The 17736-nt window shown below is 33.4% G+C and overlaps 1 protein-coding gene across 1 annotated transcript in view; it reads right to left on the reverse strand.

Annotated features, from left to right (window-relative positions):
• The window catches only part of LOC139868313 (uncharacterized), a 32546-nt gene extending 15195 nt beyond the window's left edge, over positions 1–17351 (reverse strand). The window contains exon 1 of the mRNA XM_071856643.1: positions 17262–17351. Coding sequence (XP_071712744.1) covers positions 17262–17351 — 90 coding nt within the window. The remainder of the gene's footprint in view (positions 1–17261) is intronic.
• Between the last annotated feature and the right edge of the window lie 385 nt (positions 17352–17736).

A 17736-nucleotide genomic window follows, 5' to 3' on the forward strand; every position in this document is an offset into this window, starting at 1 on the left:
GAAATCCTTTATGTAACAGATGCCACAAACATCACTCTGGTTATTGTAATGTGGTGTGCAACAATTGTAATCGAAAAGGTGATCTTGCTGAAGATTGTAGGGTTCCCGCTACAAATACAAACGGTACCAAGACTCCTGCCACCAATGCAAATAGAACTGCCTTGGCCACTGTTACTTGTTATGGGTGTGGGAAACAGCGTCATTATAAGAGCCAGTGTCCGAATCCAGAGAAGAATAATGGATCTGCACGTGGAAGAGCATTTGTTATTAATGCTAGAGAGGCGTGTGAAGACCCGGAGCTTGTTACGGGTACGTTTACCATTAATAACTTATCCGCATCTATTATATTTGATACTGGTGCCGATAGAAGTTACGTGTGTAGAGACTTTTATGCTAAATTGAATTGTTCATCATTACCTCTAGATGCTAAGTACATGATTGAGTTAGCCAATGGTAAACTAATTAAAGCCGATAAAATTTCTCGTGATTGTAAAATAAATTTAGCCGGAGAAACATTTAAGATTGATTTGATACCCGTAGAATTAGGAAGTTTTGATGTAATAGTCGGCATGGACTGGATGTCCAAAATAGGAGCTGAAGTTGTGTGTGCCAAGAAGGCAATTCGCATTCCTCGTAAGGATAAAACACAGTATTGATTTATGGAGAGAAGGGTAACTCAAAGCTAAAACTCATTAGTTGTTTGAAAGCTCAAAAGTTCTTGAATAAAGGGTGCTATGCTATCTTAGCACATGTTAATAAAGTCGAAACGAAGGAAAAAGTGAGGAGCATCAACGACGTGCCTGTGGCAAGAGATTTTCCCGATGTTTTTCCAGAAGAATTACCGGGATTACCTCCATTTAGATCTGTAGAATTTCAAATAGATCTAGTACCAGGAGCTGCACCAGTGGCTCGTGCTCCATATAGACTTGCACCATCCGAGTTAAAAGAACTTCAGAGTCAGTTAAAAGAATTACTGGACCGTGGATTCATACGACCAAGTACTTCACTGTGGGGAGCTCCAATTTTATTTGTTAATAAGAAAGATGGATCTTTTAGGATGTGAATAGATTATCGTGAATTAAATAAGTTAACTATCAAGAATCGGTATCCATTACCGAGAATTGACGACTTATTTGATCAATTGCAAAGATCATGTGTGTACTCGAAAATCGACCTCAGATCGGGCTATCATCAATTACGTATCAAAGAAGAAGACATTTCGAAAACAGCTTTTCGGACACGTTATGGTCGTTACAAATTTTTGGTTATGCCGTTTGGATTGACAAATGTGCCAGCTGTATTCATGGACCTCATGAATCGAGTTTGTAGTCCGTATTTAGATAAGTTTGTTATCGTTTTCATTGATGATATTCTTATCTATTCCAAGAGTGAACAAGAGCGTGAACAGCATTTAAGGTTGATATTAGAGCTGTTAAGAAAAGAACAACTATACGCCAAATTTTCTAAGTGTGCATTTTGGTTGAAAGAAGTGCAATTCCTTGGCCACGTTGTTAGTAGCAAAGGAATTCAGGTTGATCCAGCTAAAATTGAGGCCATTGAAAAATGGGAGACTCCTAAGACACCAACGCAGATACGCCAATTTTTGGGTTTAGCTGGTTATTATAGAAGGTTTATTCAAGATTTTTCCCGAATAGCTAAACCATTAACAGCGTTAACATAAAAAGGAAAGAAGTACGAATGGACTTCTGAGTAGGATAGTGTATTTCAATTACTCAAGAAGAAGTTGACTACGGCGCCTATTTTATCGTTACCTGAAGGGAACGATGATTTTGAGATATATTGTGACGCTTCGCGACAAGGTTTTGGTTGCGTCCTTATGCAATGAAAGAAAGTTATTGCATACGCATCTCGTCAATTGAAGATTTACGAGCGGAATTACACGACGCATGATCTAGAACTGGGAGCAGTAGTGTTTGCATTGAAGATATGGAGACACTACTTATATGGGGTTAAATGCACTGTGTTTACCGATCATAAAAGCCTTCAACATATCTTCGATCAGAAACAGCTGAACATGAGGCAACGTAGGTGGGTCGCCCTGATAAACGACTATGATTGTGAAATTCGCTATCATCCCGGGAAAGCGAATGTAGTGGCCGACGCTCTAAGCAGAAAGGAACGGGAACCAATTCGAGTACGAGCGATGAACATAAAAATTCGCATGAGTCTCAACTCACAAATCAAAGAGGCTCAACAAGAAGCTCTTACTAAAGAAAATATAGGAAATGAAATAATGAAGAAGTATGGGAAACAACTCGTTATACGGGAAGACGGAATTCGATATTTTGCAAACCGTATTTGGGTACCAAAGTTGGGTGGATTAAGGAAGTTGATATTGAACGAGGCACATAAGACAAGATACTCGATATATCCTGGAGTTGGAAAGATGTATCAAGATCTTAAGACGCATTATTGGTGGCCTAATTTAAAGACAGATGTTGCAACATATGTTGGGGAATGTTTAACTTGTTCCAAAGTCAAAGCAGAACACCAGAAGCCGTCAGGGTTACTTCAACAACCAGAAATCCCAGAATGGAAATGGGATGGTATTACGATGGATTTCTTCACAAAGTTACCTAAGACTGCTTGGGGTTATGACACCATTTGGGTAATAGTTGATCGTCTCACCAAATCTGCACATTTCTTGCCTATAAAGGAAACAGATAGAATGGAGAAACTATTATGATTATACATAAAGGAAATTATTTCAAGGCATGGAATACCTATTTCCATTATATCCGATCGTGATAGTAGATTTACATCAAAGTTTTGGCAATCACTACAGGAGGCCCTGGGAACTCGTTTGGATATGAGCACCGCATATCATCCACAAACTGATGGGCAGAGTGAATGAACAATTTAGACTCTTGAAGACATGCTCAGGGCATGTGTGATCGATTTTGGAAACGGATGGGATAAGTATCTACCATTAGCAGAATTCTCGTATAATAACAGTTATCGTGCGAGCATTAAAGCTGCACCATTTGAAGCACTGTATGGAAGGAAGTGTAGATCCCCTATCTGTTGGAATGAAGTAGGAGATCGACAATTAACTGGTCCCGAGATCATACACGAAACGACAGAGAAGATAGTACAAATCAATGAGAGATTGAAAATAGCCCGTAGTCACCAAAAGAGCTACACGGATGTCCGAAGGAAACCATTAGAGTTTTAGATCGGTGACATCGTTTTGCTAAAGGTGTCACCTTGGAAAGGTGTAATACGTTTTGGAAAAAGGGGTAAACTGAACCCAAGGTATGTAGGCCCGTTCAAGATCATCGAACGCATCAGACCGGTACCTTATCGACTCGAGTTACCATAACAACTCGCTGGAGTACATAATACATTTCACGTATCAAACCTTAAGAAATGTCTTGCAAAGGAAGATCTCACCATTCCTCTTGAAGAAATCCAAGTCGACGAGAAACTACAATTCATAGAAGAACCAGTCGAAATCATGGACCTTGAAGTTAAACTACTCAAGCAGATCAACATACCGATCGTTAAGGTTCATTGGAATGCTCGAAGGGGTCCCGAGTTTACTTGGAAATGAGAGGATCAGATGAAACGAAAGTACCCACATTTGTTTCCCGAGAACGCAAAATAGGTACAATTTTAAAATTTCGGGACGAAATTTATTTAACGGGTAGGTACTGTAACGACCCAGATTTTTCCGATCATTTTATACCTATGAGATTAATATTTACATAAATTAAACCTTACCAACATGATAAGCAATCTAAATTGTTGAGATTTATGTTTTTAAAAAGAGTTTTACACAACGTTTGACCGTCCAATTTGACCGATGATATCACGAACTATATAACAAACGATAATTATACGTTTGTGTATATAATGTATTTATATATATTTAACATGATCTAAGAATGATTTAACATCTCATTGTGTACTAATAACAATAAGTTATAAGTATACTTTGAGACTACTAACTTAAGTTTTCAAAATGATAACTATACGTAACGTTATTTGACATATATACCTTTAACCTATAATACTTATACAAGTATCGTATAAATATTTATTTAATCACTTTTAAAGGGCTTATATACATAAAATAATATAAGTATATTTACAAAAGATAGCTATATTTGAATTCTCGTTCCATTTCCTCAAAATTTCTACACGTATACCTAGAGTATATGTACTCGTATCACACCCAGATCCTATACGTATTTACTATTAGTATATACACATCACAATCACTTTATTAGCAGCCATGAGTCAGCCAATTTTGGATCTTAGCATGCATGATTAATCAATTTGGCATATTACAAGACTTTTGCACAATATTACAAATGTATACATCTTTTCACCACCATTTATACTCCATTCCAATTTCATTTTTACTACACATTTTCTCAAACCAAAAACACACTATTCGGAACCTTAAGTGTTCTTCACAATCTCAGCAAATAACCATGAAGATCTAGCTTCAAAAACAAGCCTTAATCATCATAATAAATTCCTTACAAGAAAACTTCAATAATCCTTCCAAAAATACAAGTTTACTTCCAACCTTTTGATCCAACTCCACCACTCTTTTGGTTCTAGGATTTTTCTCATATTTTACAGTAACTTTGTCCAAGTAACTTGAGGTAGTAACCTTGTTCATAACCTTATTCGATTCATATTTATATAGCTATCTTATTTTGTGTTGTAAAATTTTAACAACAAGAACATAGTTTGAATGATTTCAAACTTGTTTGCAAACTAAATAGATCCTTCTAAATTAACTTTTAAAACACTTCAAGACCTATAATATATCATAATGATATGCTAACTTAACAAGATATAACTTGGTTTTACAAAGAACATCTTAAAAACTGAATCCACGTCGTCGGAGTGCAACCGGGGGCTGTTTTGGGTTGGATAATTAAAAACCATCTTAAGCTTTGAATTGGAAGTTCATGTTCTGAAAAAATGATATTTCTTATGAATATGTTAACACATAAAAATTTCATGGTTTAACTCAAAGTGTAAGTATTTTTAGAAAAATGATCATTAAATGTTGTTTTTATGATGGAAAATGATCACTTTCATAAGTTTCACCAAAGTTTGACCTATAACCTGTGATTTCGAATACAACCTAAGTATTTTCAGTTCATATTCTTAAAAATTGACTCGATCCAAGGAAGTGGCAAGTTGAACCAACAAAAACGGAGTTGTAATGAAGAAACTACGACTAAAACAAGATCGGGTATCCGAAGCTAGTTTAGCTACGGAAATATTTGGAGATGAGAATACATGCATTTTATGATTTACGTTTTGGACACAAGTGATTAAAAATATATATTCTACATTGAGTTGTACCACTGGCATACTTCCCTGTAACTTGGTAACTACTATTTACATGAGTATTGTAAACGCGAATCCTGTTGATAGATCTATCGGGCCTGACAACCCCAACCGGACAGGACGACCAGTATTCAACGGTTGCACAGTATTCATTTCAGTGACTACACTTGGTACGGTGTAGTAAGATTTCATAATAAAGGGAATATCCGACAATGATTAAATGTTAAGTATGGTTATCAAGTGCTCAATAACTTAGAATATCTTTATTAAAACGTTTATATATGAAATCTTGTAGTCTATATTTATAACGCTGCCGACATTAAACCTATATCTCACCAACTTTATGTTGACGTTTTAAGCATGTTTATTCTCAGGTGATAACTAAAAGCTTCCACTGCAACATGTTGAATTTAAGCAAGATCTTGAGTATGCATATTTGTGTCAAAAATAAAACTGCATATCGGAGGATTTGTAATGTAAAATATGTTGGAAGTCGTATTGTTATTATCACATGTAAAGTTTGTAAGTCTAAGATTATCGCTAAACGATAATCATTATTATCTTGTTTAAACCTTGTATTTGTAATAAAAGTTATGGTTTGTATTGTAAAAACGAATGCAGTTTTTAAAAAACGTCGCATATAGAGGTCAATACCTCGCGTTGAAATCATATGTTATTGTATTCGTCCTTATGGTTAAGGTCGGGTTATGACATGACAACCTGGAAATTTCCGATTAAATTTAAACTTAATCTTTAGATGATTTAATATTTTCGACACGATAAGCAAAGTCTGTAATGTTGAAATCAACAAAAACTATGTACTGTGTTCATATATTCATTTACCCTGCGAATGCTCTCGATGATTCACGAACAATTATGTGCAAATAGATATGTATATATATGTGTGTGTGTGTATATTAAATTGAGTAATGTTAATAAAACATTTAGCGGTTTGGTTGATATGAAAATAAGTTATGAAATTATAATATGACTTGAAAACGTTAACAAAGTACTTGATGAATAATACTTTAAATAAACGTATTAGTTTCAATATATGTTTATCGACAAAAATTAAAAGATAATATCAAATAATTGAATTATCAGATACATTGTGATTATGATTATGGGTCTCTGTTATGAGGTCCACTATGATTTAAGAAATCTGTTCTTTTTGACAACATTCAGAAAATGGTAAAGTGATTTATAAGTAAGAACAAATGTGTCAATGAACGGGAACTAGACAAGGGTTAGTGGAGATTCCTGTTTAATTTCCAATTCATGTTTTATAATATTTTTCTCGTGACCTTGATAAGATAACTATGTTAACTTTCATTTTATTTAATATGAAAGTAAGAACGTGGAGTGTAAATAACTTAGATGTTAGATATCGACAAGTTAAGTAACTCGACAGTTTTCATTAAGATGATTTCATACGTTTATTTAACCTTTGTACTTTATCCCATGCTTCACCAACAGACTGTAATTTAAAAACTTGAAACCTATTATGAATATATATAATTCTACTTTTCTAAAACATTTTATGATATAACGATTTTCATTATTTTAACCTTTTAACAAAATGATTCTTAAATATATTTAGTTTTGGAAAACAAAATTATCATATTTATTTGATTTAGTTTCAAACGTACAAAAACGTTTTCAGTTTAAAAAGAACTTTATTATTAAAACGTATATAACTTTTATAAATATCTAGAACCACTTTTGACAACTCATTACTTAACCAGTATGATATAGATAACGATATTTATATTTTATTTTATTAAATATATATAACTATTTAAATTAATATTATATATATTTATACGCGTATTATACGTACATAGTTTTATACTTTTACTATACTTTAACTTTACTTTTACTTTACTTTTACTTTACTTTAACTTTAATAATTCACTTTAATGATTCATAGTTTAATAATTTACTTTAATAATTCACTTTAATAATTCATACTTTAATAATTCACTTTAATAATTCAAAAATCTATTATAAATAGAATTCAATAGGTTTCATTATTTCATAGAAACTTGAAAATATATTTCTCTAAACTCTCTCAATCGATTTACATATGTATATTTACTCAGTATTATTTCAAAATATTATTAGTATACATAAAATACTACGACAGAGTTATGTTCAAGCGATTTCAAAATAAGTTTTCAAACGAGATAGAGCTAAGGAAATTATGAGTTATAGCTATGGAGGTCATGGGTATTGTTCGAGGGTATTGCTCGTGAGGTCAACGTAACGTTTATCATTTTCGTTGCGTCTATGTACTTTCCTGCAATATTGAATCACAATATTGATACGTGAGCATTCATATCTTATATTTTATATATTAATAGTGTATCCCTGACGAGTGCTCGAGTATATATGATTATGCATGCTTGTATGCTTAGTTTCATCATTAAATAGTTTATGATAAATCATGAATTTAATACATATGCTACTAAGATAAGGTATATGATATGCATGTCGTTCGAAAGCTGGCGAAAAATTAATAACTTTTCATTTAGAAAGCTTATGGATTCGATGAACGGATTAAAAGATATGGCCAACTGAATTATTATTAATTTTAGTATTATTATTATTAAAATGATTATTATTACTATCGTCATTATTATCGTCGTTATTATTATTATTGAATAATAATTATTATTATTATTAATATCATTATCGTTATTAATATAAGTATTATTATTATTATTGTTATTACTATCGTTATTATCATTAAGGTTATTATTAATATTATTATTATTATTATTATTATTATTATTATTATTATTATTATTATTATTATTATTATTATTATTATATTATTATTATTATTATTATTATTATTATTATTATTATTATTATTATTATTATTATTATTATTATCATTAATATTATTATAATACTTATTAGTATCATTATCATTAAAACTAATATTAGTATCATCTAATTATTATGATTACTATTATTATCATTATTATGAATACGATATAAAAGATGACTAAAAGCTATTAAACAAGTCGATTAGGAAATAATGAGTATAAGTATCATGATTCAGTTAAAATATTGTTAAGATTATGATTTAGATAAAAATATCGTTTTCATTATTTTTATCATTATTAGTAATATTATTATGACATTAGTATTACTACAAAAGATTATTATTTGTTATCAAAATTATTATTATCATTAGTAAATATCAATATTGTTATTATTATTATTATTATTATTATTATTATTATTATTATTATTATTATTATTATTATTATTATTATTATTTTTATTATTTTTATTATTAAAATAGTTAATATTATTATTATTATAAAATAATACAACTTTTGGTTCATTATTATTATTATTATCAAAATTATATTATTTAATCAAATAAATACTTGATACAAATATATATTTATGATACTTATCACTACATTTTTATCATTAAAAAGATATTATGTGAACATTATACAAATTATAATACTTACTATATAAAAATATATTTTTACTATATATTAACATAAATTAATATGATTAATACATTATAATAAATGATGAAATTAAAATATTGTAAGAACTGATTTAAATAAAAATATCGTTTTCATTATTTTTATCATTAATATTATTATTAAAAGTATCATTAATATTAAAACTATCATTCTATTAAATTTTTTATTTTTAATAGAAATATCATTGTTATTATAAGATATCATTTTTAGTATCATTTTAGTTAATATTAAAAAGTATCGTTATTATTAAAATTATCATGATTAAAATTATCACTTTATTATAATTAATATCATCATTAGTAAATAAATATTGTTATTATTATTATTAGTAGAATAATAATAATAATTATTATTATTACAAAATAATACAACTTTTACTCATTATTATTATCATCAATATTATTTTATCAAATAAATATGTGATACAAATACATTAATAATACATACCACTATATTTTTATGATATTGAGTGAACTGTATAAGTTTTATTACTTGAGATATATAAAAGTATATTTTTATCATATAAAAATTTTAATATAAATATTTTATTTATTAATAAATTACTTGTATTATTTAATTTAATAAAATCTAATAAATATATTTAAATATATAAGACGACTATATTTAAGTTATATAATAAACATGTATAGATTTTAGAAGTCATTTTGGGTCAAGTTGACTTTTGTTGACTTTTGCATATCGGTCTCGAGCATTAGGATTGTGATACACTACGACTTGACCTAAATTGTTAGATATATATTGACCAACATATAAATATATATACTTAATATAGGTTCGTGAATCCGAGGCCAACCCTACACTTGTTCAATGATGACATATGTATTTTTACTACGAAATACAGTATAGTGAGTTTCATTACTCCCTTTTTAAATGTTTTTGCAATATATATTTTTGGGACTGAAAATACATGTGCTTTTATAAATGTTTGACGGAATAGACACAAGTACTCGAAAATTACATTCTATGGTTGGATTATCGAAATCGAATATCGCCCTTCAAGTCTGGTAACCTAAGAATTAGGGAAATGGCCCTTAATTGACGCGGATCCTAAAGATAGATCTATTGGGCCTAACAACCCCCATTCATGTCTATGGATGGCTTTAGTACTTCGAGATTATTATTATACAGACGTCGATGTCTGTGGGGATATTCTATGCATTATGTTTAATGTCGGTTACCAGGTGTTCAATCCATATGAATGATTTTTATGCAGATGGCTATATGCATGCATGATGTTTATAAGAAATGAAAATATGAAATCTTGTGGTCTATTAAAAATGATGGAAATGAATATTGATGATAGACTAATGAACTCACCAACCTTTTGGTTGACACTTTTAAGCATGTTTATTCTTAGGTATTAAAGAAATCTTCCACTGTGTATTTTCTCATTTTAAAGATATTACTAGGAGTCATTCATGGCATATTTCAAAAGACGTTGCATTTAATTTGTAAAGTTCAATAAGGATTATTATTAAGTAAATGACAAATTAGGTCATTTATAGTGGGATATTATAATGGTATGCATGCCTTTCCACTTTCGATGTAATGAAAGTTTGTCTTTTAAAACGAATTCAATGTTTGTAAAATGTATCATATAGAGGTCAAATACCTCACAATGTAACCATATGTTATTGTATTCGTCCTAATCGATTAGGACGGGTCGTCTCATGTGGTATCAGAGTGGTGGTCTTAGCGAACCAGGTCTTGCATTAGTGTATCTAATGGATAGTTATTAAGATGCATTAGTGAGTCTGGACTTCGACCGTGTATGCATATCAAAAAGTTTTGCTTATTATTTCTTGTCGGAAAATTACCTGCTTATCATTCTTAGTCTAGACACGTCTTACTGCATTGATTGCATGAATAGTGTATAGAAAAATTCATATCTTAGCATATCTGTTAATTCATATCTTAGCGTATCTATTACTGTAAACTTTGTTTGACATATTCCGTAAATTCCTCCGTAATCTACGAAATCTTTTGTTCTATATATATAGATATTCTATGTAATTAGAATACCGTCCGATAGCCGGAAATTATTTCATATCAAAAAATCCTTTATTCAATCGTACGAAATGGAACTCGCCACTTGTTCAAGTCCCTCGGATTCCGATATGGAGTTTCACTCGAGCTCCAAAACCAGTGTGACCGGAATGGATCAACCAATTAGCCATCATCTATTCTGGATGAATTGAGGATGGGTTCATAGTCTACTAAATCATTGGAGACAAGAAGAAGGCGATCCCTTCAATCCGCCACATTGCCCTCTTGGCGAAGAACCTGAAGCAATTACCGGCGAACCTTCCTGAAGCACCATTTTCTCTCTCATTTCCAGAGTATCCCGTCACGATTATATAGTATTTCAAATTCTAGATCTTATTCACCCGCTCGTCCGAACCACTGATCATTCCAGTGTAATAGAAGAAGTTAATGAGCTCCTTGCTAGAGTGGTGGCTTTAGAGAATATGATGCACAACTTGCAAGCATCACAAGCACCACAACCACCACCAACATCCACGCCGCAAGCCTCAATACCACGAACATCAGCAGCATCACCGGCATCAACAGTACCGGCATCAACAGTACCACCATCAGCAACATCAACAGTACCATTACCACCACCAACAACATCCGCATCCCACACCTCGATATCATAATCTGTATCTCGAGCATCAACATCATACGCACTGTAGTCACTGATGTGTAAAATCATGTCTATAATTTATAATGGAAAATGCCGGTTAAAAGATTACTACACACTAACGGGCAGTGTACCCGATCGTGTAATAGTATAAAATTGGTAATTTCGAAATCGTTCCAAGGATAGTTTAAACGTGAGAATTAAGATTGTAACTAATAAAATAAACTAAGTTAATCTATGAAAATCGAAAGTACGAGATAGTTTGTTTTGTGGCTATTTAACGATTAGCCAAATCAAAGATCGATTAAAAGTAAAAGACGATATTTTTGTGTTTTTAAGTTTATAAAAATAAATGCTGACTCAACAAAAAGTAAAGATATTTGAATTCAATGGATAAAAGAATGTTCGCCTAGATCTCCTATTCGTAGTGTCGGATGATTTGTTATTAAGCACCAGTTCAATTTATCAATACATGCAACTACAAAGTCGGTTTACCCAGAGTTCTCTTTTAGCAAACACGTCAAACTTGGATTTATTGGCTTAGGGTTCCCTTTCACTAAAGACCTCTTTTGTTTGTGACTTAGTAATTAACTAATTACAAGATTAAGATTCAATTGGTTACGCGTTCGCTCCACACAATTCACCCCTGTTTTGTTTAATCCTTGTTACCCGGTTTACCCTCTTGGTCCAGTAAGTACCCAATTGGTTAAGACAAATCAATTGAAAACTAGTGTACTAGATTGAAACAGGGTTCCCTTTGTTCAAACAAGATCACTAATCAACCTAGTTTCAATAATCAACACCCACAAGAATGGTTCTTAATCAAAACTCACAATTATCATGCATTAATCAATAAAACATTAAAGTATCATCCAAACACATACGAATATTCAATCTAGACAAACATTAAAAGTTTAGCCAATCATGGCTAGAACAAAAATCACAAATAAGCAATTAAGAGTATTCATAATGATGTTAAGAATTAAACCTAATGAAAATTGTGTTCTTGAATGATAGACGGATCGAGACTTGTTTTCAGAATGATTGATGTGTTAGAATGAAGTTGAGAAACCCCAAAAATCACCTTGGTTCATCAAAAAGCTACTGGAAATCGTCTGGATGCGAAAAAGTGATTAATTAGGGTATTTTTCGGGCCTTAAATAGGAAACAAATCTGAACCGGGCTTAAAGTGGCGCGGCGCGCCATATACTCGCGCGGCGCGCCAAATGGGTGCGCGACGCGCCATTTGCTTTAAGTTTGCTTTCTGGTCTTCTGAAAACTGTCGAACTGATTTTTATGCCCATTGGAGCGGCGCTCCAGACCCCTTTTTGCTGAATCTAAGCTGAAAACTCACTAATATCACCTGTTTTCGAACCAAACTTGAATCAAACCAATCCCTTTCACTTGCTTTCATATAAAATCATTAAAAACCATCAAATATCTTCAAAATTCATCTCCTTGGTCTTTAGAACTCGAACTTTCAAAACACTTATCAAAATAACACCAAATCATATCCAAAAGGACCAAAATGAACCCGATATCGCTAAGGAAAACACGTACGAAATATGCGATATCAAACAACCCCACACTAGAGTTTTGCTTGTCCTCAAGCAATTAAACTCAATAATAATCTTCTACCATATAGTAACTCTTCAAACGTGTATGTAGAACCAAACGAACAAGAAACCAAACCAACAACAACTAGCATGGGCACGATTTGGAGTAAATAACAACCATGGTTCCCACTTGCATTCCCCCGAAATAACTTCCCAAACCGCAATCAGTATGTAATGGATATAGTAACCAAAGATAATCTTGAATAACATACCATACTGATGAAGTAGAGAATCTTGAATCATAAATAAGTCTTCAAAGAAAACGGGAATCAAGTGGAAACTGAGAACTAAAAAGTATAGCAATCGAACAAATGTACCAAAAGAACGTACGGGCTACCTCGCAATTGGTCAAGCCAAGCCTCCCACAGTACCTAACATCGCGAGATGTCGGTAAAAAAATAATGTGCTTAGGAGGATACACATTACGTCCAGATATCATCGATAATCATGAGGTGATCATCTAATCTGATAAGTCAACCATAAAGATTGAGGTTCATCAGGCTTAAAAGCTGATATCTTACCTTTCCAGAGGTTATCTACTGGGAATCTGATCAATCACTGACATTTTGTGTATCATGGTGCGCTTCCCAATTGGCTAGCAAATCTCCCTCATTGAGACAAGCTTTGACTACCAGTTTCCCTGTTTGACGTTGAGGCCTGGTAGATTTCCAGTCGATTCTCGCAATGACTTTTCAAGATTTTTCGTCACCCTACAACTGGTCTGGACTACATCTTCTGAAATAAATCAGCAAGTGTGTTGTTCGGGAGACTTGACTCCCTTAAGGATGGAATAGATACATCATGTGTGGTTAAATAAGGTGGTCAGGTGCAACATAGTCCTTGTTAGGAGAAACAATGAGGATCGCCCTGTTTAAGTTTTTGATCTAGCGCATGGTCCGGTTTCGACCACACGCCACTATCACCATTCATAAGGTTGACACCCGCCTTGGTGCAGATGACCTATGTATGAATTTTAATGTTCATGTAGGATTTCACATTCAAAATAATGAACATGTTTTGAAAGTTCAAGACTTTCTCCTCTAACAGTACCTCATCGTGAAATGATGGGTAATGAAATGGTACAATTTAAGAGGTATGCGTACCAAGTAAAATGGTCGGAAGACTTTACTTCCTTAATGAGTAGATCTGAGTTACTCGGGAATGCCAATCTATTTTAATTGACACTCAGTTTAAATCCCAAAAACCTTTGGGTGTCATAGCTTTTGACTATGGGTTCTTTTGTCTAAGCAAACATAAGCACGTAGCTATTGTTCCTAAAAAGGACAACACTGGTGAAGCTCTAGGCTCCTCTTCCCATAGTATCACACCATTAAATGATGTAATAATAAAATGATATAGTTTCGGAAGTCTGCTATACAAAGTAACCAAAAGTTTGTGATCAGGAACGTGATTCGGTCACAATCACGCTATGCAATCACCGCTCTCTCACGGTTTACACCCGTTTTGGTACAGGTGACCTACTATTGAGTTCCCCAAACTCGTAGGATTTCATGTCCAAAATAATGAACATGTGGGACAATTTTGGCTTCTTTGAAAACACAAATTATACCATAAAATACCAAGCCAATTTTCATAATAAAGGTTTTGGCCGAATTTTCAATGTTTTTTCTACTTTTTATTTTATTTTTTAAACTAACTTTTCTGTTTTTTTTTATTTTACCCCTAATTTTTTATTTTTTTTACGACCAAAACCCGTGAAATTAATGTTCATGTAGGATTTCACATTCAAAATAATGAACATGTTTTGAAAGTTCAAGACTTTCTCCTCTAACAGTACCTCATCGTGAAATGATGGGTAATAAAATGGTACAACTTAAGAGGTATGCGCACCAAGTAAAACGGTCGGAAGACTTTACTTCCTTAATGAGTGGATCTGAGTCACTCGGGAATGCCAATCTATTTCAATTGACACTCGGTTTAAATCCCAAAAACCTTTGGGTGCCATAGCTTTTGACTATAGGTTGTGTTGTCTAAGCAAACACAAGCACGTAGCTATTGTTCCTAAAAAGGACAACATTGGTGAAGCTCTAGGCTCCTCTTCCCACAGTATCACACCATTAAATGATGTAATAATAAAATGATATAGTTTCGGAAGTCTGCTATACCAAGTAACTAAAAGTTTGTGATCAGGCACGTGATTCGGTCACAATCACGCTATACAATCACCGCTCTCTCACGGTTCACACCCGTTTTGGTACAGGTGACCTACTATTGAGTTCCCCGAACTCGTAGGATTTCATGTCCAAAATAATGAACATGTGGGACAATTTTGGCTTCTTTGAAAACACGAATTATACCATAAAATACCAAGCTAATTTTCATAATAAAGGTTTTGGCCGAATTTTCAATGTTTTTTCTACTTTTTATTTTATTTTTTAAATTAACTTTTCTGTTTTTTTTTATTTTACCCCTAATTTTTCATTTTTTTTACGACCAAAACCCTAGAAATTAATGTTCATGTAGGATTTCACATTTAAAATAATGAACATGTTTTGAAAGTTCAAGACTTTCTCCTCTAACAGTACCTCATCGTGAAATGATGGGTAATAAAATGGTATAACTTAAGAGGTATGCGTACCAAGTAAAACGGTCGGAAGACTTTACTTCCTTAATGAGTGGATCTGAGTCACTCGGGAATGCCAATCTATTTCAATTGACACTCGGTTTAAATCCCAAAAACCTTTGGGTGCCATAGCTTTTGACTATAGGTTGTGTTGTCTAAGCAAACACAAGCACGTAGCTATTGTTCCTAAAAAGGACAACACTGGTGAAGCTCTAGGCTCCTCTTCCCACAGTATCACACCATTAAATGATGTAATAATAAAATGATATAGTTTCGAAAGTCTGCTATACCAAGTAACTAAAAGTTTGTGATCAGGCACGTGATTCGGTCACAATCACGCTATACAATCACCGCTCTCTCACGGTTTACACCCGTTTTGGTACAGGTGACCTACTATTGAGTTCCCCGAACTCGTAGGATTTCATGTCCAAAATAATGAACATGTGGGACAATTTTGGCTTCTTTGAAAACACGAATTATACCATAAAATACCAAGCCAATTTTCATAATAAAGGTTTTGGCCGAATTTTCAATGTTTTTTCTACTTTTTATTTTTATTTTTTAAACTAACTTTTCTGGATTTTTTTTTTATTTTACCCCTAATTTTTCCAATTTTTTTTACGACCAAAACCCGTGAAACGTCAAGTCTTTTTTTTTTTTTAAATCAAAACTAATATGATGATGATGATTCATTAACAACCAACCCGAGAGATTTTACATCCCCACCCCACACTTGAGATCAAGTAATGTCCCCATCACTTGAGATCAAAAATAGATAAAAATCGAAAGGGTTATGTGAGAAAGAAAATATAAAAACTTATCGAGTTAACCACTGATCGTGGAATGCCAGTGACAGATGGTGCTGAACTGACTGCCAGCATAAGAACATCGTCCATTCCCAATCATCACACCAATATCATCAATCATGCAGTTTTGCTGAACTTAATGCCAGACTTGAAAAATCGTTTCACCCACAAACCTAAGAAAATAAAAACATACGAACTACATAAAGGGGACAAGGTGGCACCACCCGATGCTGAAACGCCTTGTCCCTCAAATAAGTTGCAGAGTACATAAGCAGAAAATAAAATTATTCAAGTACAGACCAAATGAAAAAGAAATAGTTTCAAACAAATACAACATAACATGCGCAACAATCAATCACTTCTCGGCCAAAAATCTCTGGTAGGGTCCCAATTCACACCATACGTATCCTGACAAGCTTGGTACGGGTCATATGAAGGATTCGGTCTCGGAGGAGTAACTGACGTATAATCGGGAATGGTAGTTCGCGTCGGAATATACGCCTCCGGGTTCTGACGCATCTGACGCTGAATTTGTCGCTGATGGACCTCCCACTGATTGTGGGCCCTAATTCCCCTAACATCGTACTCAACCCTGTCAACACGCTCTCCCAAATGACCCAACTCTGTTCCAAACTGTCCCAAGGTTGTGTTAATCGACCCATAATTGTTTTGGTGCCAAGTCATCAAATCCTCGTTATGCCTACGCTGCTCCGCTAACATCCGCTGATTATGCTCCACCTGAGCATCATACGCTGACCTGCTGTCCATATACTCTATATGAAGACCGTCTACACTGTTAACCAACGAATTCCAACTCTCTTCATCCATTGACCACGTACCCTGTACGTTCGCAGCACTCGAGCTACCTGCCTCATACGTGGATCGACTAGCCCCACGTCCACGTCCATGACCTGCACCTTCACCTTCACGTGGCTGTTGCTGTTACTGTTCATCAGACCACAAAACCCAACCTGCTGGACCATGACGGATAAACTCAGCTTTCGAGAAAAACAGAATGTTAGTGGGCATCGCCTCAACTCCCACTACATCACACCTACTAGTCGGGACCGAAAACGCCCGAGCCAACCTAGTAACAAAATGCCCACCTACAATGGGCATTCCGTGCGTGTTTCTATTCCAATTTCCTGCAACCATACCCCTAACATACACGGGACATCGATTGGCTCCCTCAGATTAATTTGTTGTGGGATCC

This window comes from Rutidosis leptorrhynchoides, chromosome 9, assembly GCF_046630445.1.
Source record: "Rutidosis leptorrhynchoides isolate AG116_Rl617_1_P2 chromosome 9, CSIRO_AGI_Rlap_v1, whole genome shotgun sequence".
In the NCBI taxonomy this organism is placed as follows: Eukaryota; Viridiplantae; Streptophyta; class Magnoliopsida; order Asterales; family Asteraceae; genus Rutidosis; species Rutidosis leptorrhynchoides.